At 38.1% G+C, this 10,644-nt stretch overlaps 1 protein-coding gene across 1 annotated transcript; it reads left to right on the top strand.

The window, feature by feature from the left end:
* Positions 1 to 6,597: 6,597 nt before the first annotated feature.
* On the top strand, positions 6,598 to 8,952 carry LOC133721542 (uncharacterized). The gene is made up of 3 exons (XM_062148186.1): positions 6,598 to 7,229; positions 7,352 to 7,438; positions 7,547 to 8,952. Exon 3 carries the CDS (start codon positions 7,741 to 7,743, stop codon positions 8,752 to 8,754), a length of 1,014 nt encoding a protein of 337 aa, XP_062004170.1. The 5' UTR covers positions 6,598 to 7,229; positions 7,352 to 7,438; positions 7,547 to 7,740; the 3' UTR covers positions 8,755 to 8,952.
* The last annotated feature ends 1,692 nt before the right edge of the window (positions 8,953 to 10,644 follow it).

Below are 10,644 nucleotides of genomic sequence, written 5' to 3'. Positions count from 1 at the left end.
TTCGCGTATTCTCCGATTTCTCTCTTCGGCGTCTTCATCAACGAAAAAATTACCAGTACTCCAGCAGCTGATATTCATCTATGGATTAAAGGATTAAAGGCTACAAAGAGGATGATATACACAGCTTGTGGAACTATCTTCACGGCACCGCACTCAGAGCAATAAAGGAGCTTAGTCTTTTATTTGGTGATGGGTCAAACAACTCATATCATCATATGATAGAATCTGTCTTTATTCATGATTTGCTTGAACTTACTTAAATAACAATAAATAACTACACACACATACATACACACACACACTCCATTAATGTCACAAGTATAAAAGGAAAAGATATAAAAATTGAACATAAAGCTAAAAGAGTAGCAATATGGTTAAATGGTGTTAAATACATAATACCAAAGATTATAGCTTTCTTGGTGAGTTTGATTATTTCTTGGTCACCACGCTGGCTTGGCGTGAAACCTTTATAACACTTATATTTGTGTTGTGCTAAGAATGAAATTTTGTGGATTCCATTGTTGCGAAGATTTTACACTAGAGAAAATAACTAGTTTTCTCCAGTTATCAGAATTGTTGGATGACATTACCGATCCAATATTCGAACAAATTAAAAGGATTTATCTTTTTGAAAAAGCAAAAAAGCCATCTCCTTGGTCACATTTTTCAGATATCTATTGTAAAATCCATAATCAAGAACAGGTAATCCAAGACCTGTTTATGGAATATTCAGAATCCCTGAATGTTAGAGATTATGGCATCCCAAAGCTCAGTTTCATCACAAACCATGATGACTGAAATCTCTCGGCCATTGAATGGGGAATAGTATCAAATTATTTCCCAAAGCTTAAATACTGATGAAATAAAAAAAGGGAAAATGATAATTTACCCAAAGGGAATGGGCGTCCGATTTTATTGCCCCCTAGTAATACCCAATAATGATATTATTTTCCCCCAATAAACATATTATTGCCCCCCAATACTCTTTTTATTGCCTCCCAATAATCATATTATTGCCTCCTAATAATCATATTATTGCCCCCCAATAATCATATTATTACCCTCCAATAATCATATTATTGCCCTCTAGTGAAGTGCATAAACTCCTAAAACCAAAATGAATACACTACAGGCACAATTGATCAATTTATATGTTCAATTCTACATGTTCACTTTTTTTTTTCCTTTCCCATTCTCGGAGCTCACAGTTTACCAAAAAATAAATAAATTTGGCCACCCAGAAAATGCTCTGGGCACCAAATCAGAGCAAACCATGAAGCCTTCCACCCCCCGGGCCGGGACTTCCACTCTACCAATCCTTCCAACTGCCACCTCCTCCTCGTCGCTGGCGACTGTCAGGGCCGCATCGCCCTCCTCAACCTCCGCCACAAGTCCCCGTCCTCTGGTTCGACGCCGACACCACCAACAACTCCCGCCTCGCCGTCCAGGCCCGACCCAAATCCTACCACCTCGCCGCCATTTCCGGACTCTCCTTCCTCTCCGTCTACGACCCCAACGAGTCGTCCAAATCCAATTACGAGAGCGACGCCGGCGACGAAGCCCGCAGACGTTGGCGCCGATCTGGTTCGTACAGAGTGAAACAGTGCGCCACCACTCAGTGACAGAGGGCGACGACATTGCCGGATTCCGTCTCCAGTGAGAGAAGAAATCGGTGAGGGGGAGGAGAGAGAGAAGAGATCGAAGAGGGGAGGGAGAGAGAGAGAGAGAGAGAGAGAGAGAGAGAGAGAGAGAGAGAGAGAGAGAGAGAGAGAGAGAGAGAGAGAGAGAGAGAGAGAGAGAGAGAGAGAAGAGTGTAGTTTAGTAATTAAAATGAGGGTAAAACTGTCAATAAATGTTAAATTGGGTGAATGAGAGTAAAAAACTCTTAATGGAGCAAGTGGGCAATTTTTAGGCTCAAATTGTGTAAATAGTCAATATCCCATAAAAAAAATTCCTCATTTTATTAAAACAATGGTTTGTCAAGTAGCGAAAAGCTACAGACTCTCCAAATACTTAACCTTTACCATTGTAAGTTCTATCAGATGGAAAGAAAGAGAAAAATTCTTCCAACCATATCAAATATTGTTGTTGACGGAGATAGAGGACCATCAAGTTAACTATGGTTCCAAATGAAGAAGTCAACAAGGTAATCAACACCCTTAATTTAGAGCAATACACAATCAAGTGTGGAGCTCAATTGAAGCAAGTTGCAGAAAAAGTCAGACAAAGTAATCTGCTTACTTAGTAAGCTAGCTCTGATACCAATTACGCAAAGGGATATTTTTATTGATGTTGCAGGAAATTTCTTACAAAGTTTGGACAAAGAGAGGAAAGAGTGGCTAACTACAAAGAAAGCTATCTAGGTGAAGGGATCGATCATCCGCTTCTTACAAAGTGAGTCCTATATATACAATTGAGAACTAACTCTAGTTTACAAAAAGTAACTCTAGTTAAATAACTACAGTTACAAAAATGCCCTAACTAGGATTACATTTTATCAAGTCACCAACTATAGTTAGGTTAAGCTGACACACACAGATATATATATACTATTATTAAGAGAAGAGAGTTTGTTAGCTAAAACAGAAAAATTTTACCAAAATATCCCTTACATATTAAAAAACATTTGAACTGAAATATTTGATAAATACAAAATGGTCAATTCACAAATAAAAGAAAAACAAAAGAAATTTAACAAAAAAAAATCAAAAATAAAATATGTGCAGTAATTTTCTCCACATTTTATGGAATAACTTCCCACGTAATTATCCACACCCATAGGGTGTGTTTGGAGTCTAGTACTATTATTAAGAGAATAGAGTTTGTCAGCCAAAACAGAAAAATTTTACCAAAATATCCCTCAAATATTAAAATACATTTGAACTGAAATATTTGAGAAAGATAAAATGGTCAATTCACAAATAAAAGAAAAACAAAAAAAAAATCAAAAATAAAAAACAAAATATGTGCAGCAATTTTCTCCACATTATGTGGAGTAACTTCCCATGTAATTATCCACACCATATGGGTGTTGTTTATGGTGGCTTTCTCAAGGTACCTCACACAGAATACTATACCACTCGGGGTACCGATCCAACTCCTGTATCCTGTATCAGTAACAACACGTCAGAGGGATAAACCGTACTTGACGGCTTATATCTCTCTGATGCCAGAATAAGGTACCGATATGGAAATGGACATAGTAATAGAATCAGAAAGGAGTTATTACCCGTCAAAAGGTGGTTGTGCTGATACTTTAATACTTGAATGTAGGGAGGGTAATTCCTATATCCTCGATGTGGGATGCAGATTGTCTTGTAGTCTATATCCATTTTCCTGGTGTATTCAGATGACCCACGTTGGCTAGGTCCGAAGTCCTTGATGTCCAAGGTGTCGTCCCTGATGAGTACCACCATGGTGGGTTTGCGGACCCGGCCCATGGTGTGGTGGTTGGGCACTCCTACACTCCTTCCTCTCCGTCTACCACCCCAATGTGTCGTCCAAATCCAATTACGAGAGCGACGACGGCGACGAAGCCGCATATGATGACGAAGCCCGCAGACGTTGGCAACTTGGCACCGATCTGGTTCGTACAGAGCGAAACAGTGCGCCACCACTCAGTGACAGAAGGCGACGGCATTGCCGGATTCGGTCTCCGGTGAGAGAAGAAATCGGTGAGGGGGGAGGAGAGAGAGAAGAGATCGAAGAGGGGAGGGAGAAAGAGAGAGAGAGAGAGAGTGAGAGAGAGAGAGAGAGAGAGAGAGAGAGAGAGAGAGAGAGAGAGAGAGAGTGAGAGAGAGAGAGAGAGAGAGAGAGAGAGAGAGAGAGAGAGAGAGAGAGAGAGAGAGAGTCTGAGAAGAGCGTAGTTTAGTACTTAAAATGAGGGCAAAACTGTCAATAAATGTTAAATTGGGTAAATGAGAGTAAAAAACTCTTAATGGAGCAAGTGGACAATTTTTAGGCCCAAATTGTGTAAATGGTCAATATCCCATAAAAAAATTTCCTCATTTTATTAAAACAATGGTTTGTCACGTAGCGAAAAGCTACAGACTCTCCAAATACTTAACCTTCACTATTGTAAGTTCTATCAGATGGAAAGAAAGAGAAAAATTCTTCCAACCATATCAAATATTGTTGTTGACGGAGATAGAGGACCATCAAGTTAACTATGGTTCCAAATGAAGAAGTCAACAAGGTAATCAACACCCTTAATTTAGAGCAATACACAATCAAGTGTGGAGCTCAATTGAAGCAAGTTGCAGAAGAAGTCAGACAAAGTAATCTGCTTACTTAGTAAGCTAGCTCTGATACCAATTACGCAAAGGGATATTTTTATTGATGTTGCAGGAAATTTCTTACAAAGTTTGGACAAAGAGAGGAAAGAGTGGCTAACTACAAAGAAAGCTATCTAGGTGAAGGGATCGATCATCCGCTTCTTACAAAGTGAGTCCTATATATACAATTGAGAACTAACTCTAGTTTACAAAAAGTAACTCTAGTTAAATAACTACAGTTACAAAAATGCCCTAACTAGGATTACATTTTATCAAGTCACCAACTATAGTTAGGTTAAGCTGACACACACAGATATATATATACTATTATTAAGAGAAGAGAGTTTGTTAGCTAAAACAGAAAAATTTTACCAAAATATCCCTTACATATTAAAAAACATTTGAACTGAAATATTTGATAAAGACAAAATGGTCAATTCACAAATAAAAGAAAAACAAAAGAAATTTAACAAAAAAAAATCAAAAATAAAATATGTGCAGTAATTTTCTCCACATTTTATGGAATAACTTCCCACGTAATTATCCACACCCATAGGGTGTGTTTGGAGTCTAGTACTATTATTAAGAGAAGAGAGTTTGTAAGCCAAAACAGAAAAATTTTACCAAAATATCCCTCAAATATTAAAAAACATTTGAACTGAAATATTTGAGAAAGACAAAATGGTCAATTCACAAATAAAAGAAAAAGAAAAAAAATAACAGAAAAAAATCAAAAATAAAAAACAAAATATGTGCAGCAATTTTCTCCACATTCTGTGGAGTAACTTCCCAAGTAATTATCTACACCATATGGGTGTTGTTTCTGGTGGCTTTCTCAAAAGGTACCACACACAGAATGTTATACCACTCGGGGTACCGATCCAACTCTTGTATCCTGTATCAGTAACAACACGTCAGAGGGATAAACCGTACTTGACGGCTTATACCTCTCCGATGCCAGAGTAAGGTACCGATATAGAAATGGACATAGTAATAGTATCAGAAAAGAGTTATTACCCCTCAAAAGGTGGTTGTGCTGATGCTTTAATACTTGAATGTAGGGAGGGTAATTCCTATATCCTCGATGTGGGATGCAGATTGTCTTGTAGTCTATATCCATTTTCCTGGTGTATTCAGATGGCCCACATTGGTTAGGTCTGAAGTCCTTGATGTCCAAGGTGTCGTCCCTGATGAGTACCACCATGGTGGGTTTGCGGACCCGGCCCATGGTGTGGTGGTTGGCACTCCTACAGGGCCCAGCCGATAGTGCCAAATATCTAGTAGTGTGTACAGGTGTGTTTGGAGTGTAGTACTATTATTAAGATAAGAGACTTTGTTAGTCGTCTAGTACTATTATTAAGATAAGAGACTTTATTAGCCAAAACTGAAAATTTTGACATATTTAACCCTGAAAGATTAAAAAACTTTGATAATAAATTAAATCACAAGGGTAAATAGGACAATTATAAAATATATTTTATTAAGAAAATTGAAAAGAAATGATTAAATGCAAATAACTTTTTTTTTTTTTTTTTTTTATAATTAAAATTTTTCTTACACATGCAGAACATGTGATTGCAGACTAGTGTGTGTGTATATATATATATACATGGCTTCTTGGGTGCGGACGTCCGCACCTAATGCTTAGGTGCGGATTTCCATTTTTTCCTCACTTTTTGGTCACACATTTACATCTTAACCGTTCAGTTTTTAGGTCCTAATGTATAGATCACTTCTGCAAAATTTCAGCCAAATTGGTGATCGTTAAGGCATTCAAAACTGCAATTTACAACAATGAATACGAACGGTTCTGGTTCGACAGATTCGGAACCGTTCGTATTCATTGTTGTAAATTGCAGTTTTGAATGCCTTAACGATCACCAATTTGGCTGAAATTTTGCAGAAGTGATCTATACATTAGGATCTAAAAACTGAACAGTTAAGATGTGAAACTATGATCGGAAAGTGGGGAAAAATGAGAAATCCTTACCTAATCCTTAGGTACGGACGTCCGCACCCAAGAACCCCTGTATATATATATATATATATATTATTTTTAAAAAAGTATATAAATCGTATTGTATCCCGCATCTCGTACCCGTGTCAGTGCGTCATAACTTGCGAGTCTGCTCAAGACATCGTCACTGGGTTTCCTTCAACCAGGCCAAGACCTAAACAGCAGCCCATATCAAACCACAGTCCATCTTTTGCATCCAAGTAGTATCCAGATATTTCCCAAGTTAGGTGTCTACTTATCCTATACAAGCAAGAGATGGGTAGATCAGAAATGTCAGCTCATTTTGGCAAAATGTCAGCTGGGATGCTAAAGCTAGCTGCATTGGCATGTCCAGAAAACAAAACAAATAAATAGAGCTAAATTGATTTCTAGTGCTAACATAGCATGATGGAATCCAGTCACTTTTTCAATAATTTCTCATATTCGATCCTCAATAATTTAAAGTGCAGCTAGCTAGCTAGCTAGTATAGTTTAAGCTTAATTATTGTATGTTTCTGGGTTTTCAAATATTGTATACTGTTCTTTATTTTCTCTCTTATATTTTTCTCGAACAGTGAGGACAAACACAGCTTTTCCAACTCTAATAAACAGTATAACAGTAAACTCATCCTTTATATATAGAATAATTGTAAGGACAATGGTCCCAAGTCTGCTAGTATAACTTTCTGCATTTTTGGCTTTATGAATAAAAGGGATATGAAGAAACTGTAGTATGTTTTCCTTTTCTTTTCTCTGTTAGTGCTATTCAGCCTCACATCTCATTTTCAGATTTTCTCTCCCCAAAATCATCGATTCCGGGCCCAAAACCATCGATAATTGATTTGCAGAAGCTTATAGCCGTAATCCGCAGCCTGCAGTTTCAACAGATTCACCCAAAAATCTAAAAACCATCAAAACGCTAATTCTGGAAAATTGTTGTTTCCTTCACCGAACGCAAGGTAATATTGTCGATTACTATCCCCAACTATTCTGTGTTGTTGTTTAGTTTTTATTGTCAATTAGTCGCAACGATCAAAAGAAACCCGATTTCTAACATTAACTCTCTGTCACTCTCGTGCAGTACTGTGAAGAAGGTCGTGTTTCTTTGGTTGCAAAGTCTGATTCCTGCTACTCTAGCAAAGTGAAAGATAGCGATTTCGTCGTCAGGGTCTCTCTCTCTCTGTTTGTTTTTTGGGTTTTTGTTTTTTGAGGATTGGGTTTGCAGCCTGTTGCAGCTTTGAACTTGTGTACTTTTGCTTGTCTATGTTATGGGCAGATATATGTGAATCAGGTCCTTCTCATGCAATTGAGTGATTGACATAACTATTAACACGGGAGGTGAGATTTCGTACTGCTATTGTTTGGGATCTGTGATGGCGGTTTCGTCAATTATGTGGTGGAGTTAGGGGTTTTTATCTGGGTTTGTGTAATTTTTTTTCTTATCGAGTAAGCCTTTTGGGTTAGTGAGTGATGGGTGAGGAGACATCTGATGCAATCAACCTTGACCTGAATCTGGGTCCTGGTCCCGAGCCGGCTTCTGCCACCATGTCGAATGAGCCTGTGAATTTGGAGAATTGGATTGACCAGCAGCCTATGCACCAAATTCCGGAAGTTTTTGGGATTAGTCCGTTTCGACGGAGATGGCCGCAACCTGAAGCGCATAATGTTTGGTCAGAGTTGAATCAATTGATGGTCGATTCTGGTACATCGAGTATACTACAAGCAGGGGAGGGTAGTGTTGCTGCGGAGGAAAGAAGCAACGATGTGCCTAAAAAGTGTGAAAATATCAATGGGATCTTAGAAAATGAGACTACAGAAGAGAAGGATGATGTTGAAAAGAGCAGTGGCAATGATGGTAGCTTTGAAAGCTTGAGGCAAACTATTCAGAGGAATGCATTTACTTTTCCGGTGGAGGAGATGATTCAACGCCTTGGAAGCAGATTTGATTTGTCTCGGGATTTGGTTCAGCCAACAGAAGATACTCCCCGGGAAACTGCAGCAGAAAGAACAAATGGCTTGTTAAATAGGATTCTAACATCTCGAGCACTGCGCAGAGAGCAAATTCAGTTGGCACAAACTGAAATTGTAGATTTAACGCAAGACAACATTACTAGCCTTGATACAGGAGATAACCGCCGGCTTCAGTCCATGCTACTTCGAAGAACACAATCACATAGAGCAACACTTTCTTCTCTGTCATCTGCATTGAGTTCTGCTGAAAGGTTGGTGGAGGCATATTTCCATAACCATCCTATTACACCTGCAGTTAGAAATCAAGAGCCGCCTCCACCAGTTGATGACAGAGACTCTTTCTCGAGTATTCAAGCTGTTATAAATTCAGAGAGTCAAATGGACACAGCTGTGGAAATCGATTCAATGGTTTCCCTTTCAACTTCATCTTCCAGAAGAAGAAATGAAGCTTCAAGGGTTTCAGACATGGACAGTGGAGACTCCCGTGCCCCAAGAAGGAGAAGACTGAACTGAAAGCCTCTTCTTCATCTGGTCAGCACTATGTTTGAATGTGCTCTTTGCCTTTGTTTTATTAGCCTTTCCCCTGCTCAAATGCCCTTGTATTACTACTTCACTGTTTACACTCTAGGAAGTGTTCACCTTTTACTACAACTTTGTCCTTTGACATTGATGAGGTGATTATCAACTATCTGCTTGAATTATTTGTTTTTACATTATCAATGTTATGATCTTCCTTAAGGGGATTGGGTTTTTAATTGTGTGGCAAATCACAGTTGTACTCTTGTACTACTAGTAGGCTAGTTTATTGGCTCCGAGTAGTGCTCCGACTGTACATAAACTCATGAACTTCTTATGCCAACGTTCATTTGGAATAATTTTCTATATATTCAAATAATTTCTGATCTTTGAAGTCTCTGGGAGAACTCCTAGTTTCTTGTAATTTTCTTCTCGGATATTCTAGGCACATAACTTTCACACACCATAATGTTGATTGAATGGTAGAAAAAAGATGGATAATCTTGATGCTATGATTATGGCCAATTCCCTTCATGAGTTGCTGAATATTAACATGAATCTAATTATCAACTCAAAACTTCCAGTTGACAATTTCCGGTGGATTCAGATATCTCCCTTTCGTAGTCCGTTGTCCATGTTATTTATTGATCTTGGTTTGTCAAGAACATCGATCACCATCTCGACTAATTCAGGAAGCCAACAACTGTTGGGTGATTCTAACATTTCCTTTATCAATTCTACCAACTATTGTTATGCTTAGGAAAACTCAGAGAGAAGCTAATGTTTAGCTACCTACTTAAATCCTGAAGTTTATGTTTGGTTCCATCATGCTTCAACTGGATACTGGGAATGGTACTCAATTACTGCCATTGATCCCATTCTAGCTCCTTGTCCTCCTCAAGCAGGTTTTGCTTTTATATCGGATCGATCATCGCTTAATGCATATCAGTTCTCTGTACATCAATGCGTTTTTACGGTCCCAATTTCCTTTGTGCACTTTTCTCCATTACAAAACATGAGCTATTCGCATTGATCTTAACATGACCTTAAGGTAAAGAACACCGTGCTGATGCTGAAAACTGCAGTCTTGGCCTTTAGGCATATATACCTGTTATCTCAAATTATATATATAGCTGTTGCTAGGCATTTGTTGCTGCATAAACTCATATTTAGCGCTGAAGTTTCTTGTCATGGTTATACTGCTTTCAACGTAGTCTAAATCTTTGCACCGGCTACCTGTAATTATATTCCATCACAATGTTCAAAAGAAAAAAAAAAAAAATATATATATATATATATAGATAATCCTATCCAGAGCGAGGTTAGGGTTTAGGGTCACTTTTCGGTCGTATATCCACATCTCAACCGTTCAGTTTCTAGGTACTAATGTATAAATCATCTCTGCAAAATTTCAGCCAAATTGATGGTTGTTAAGACATTGATAACTGCCTTAAAGCTAGTACGGTTCAGGTTGGACAGATTCAGTTCGTTCATTTGTTTAAGCGAGTTAGATACCTTAAAGACTATCAATTTCGTTGAAATTTTGCAGAGATGATCTATACATTAGTACTTAGAAACTGAACGGTTGAGATGTGAATATGCAACCGAAAAGTGACCCTAAACCCTAACCTCGCTCTGAAATTTCAAAGCGAAGCCTCGCTCTGGATAGGATCTATATATATATATATTGTTTTAGGGAATCGATATTTGAGAGAAAATTGCTGTGTATTCTCATTGATATTAGGGGTCTCTTTATATAGAGGATTACAATGCATAGAATCTGAATTGTAAAAGGAAAGGTAATCATACAATGAATGAATATATCTAGATTCTTGTAATGAAACTCTATTACCACTAGGTCAAGTAACCTAGAGTTTGGGCCAAACA

The sequence above is a fragment of the Rosa rugosa genome, chromosome 7 (genome assembly GCF_958449725.1).
Source record: "Rosa rugosa chromosome 7, drRosRugo1.1, whole genome shotgun sequence".
In the NCBI taxonomy this organism is placed as follows: Eukaryota; Viridiplantae; Streptophyta; class Magnoliopsida; order Rosales; family Rosaceae; genus Rosa; species Rosa rugosa.
This window is presented reverse-complemented; position numbering and strand designations above follow the sequence as displayed.

Coding starts and splice junctions, on each gene's coding strand:
- LOC133721542 (XM_062148186.1), top strand. CDS start 7,741: ATGGGTGAGGAGACATCTGATGCAATCAACCTTGACCTGAATCTGGGT.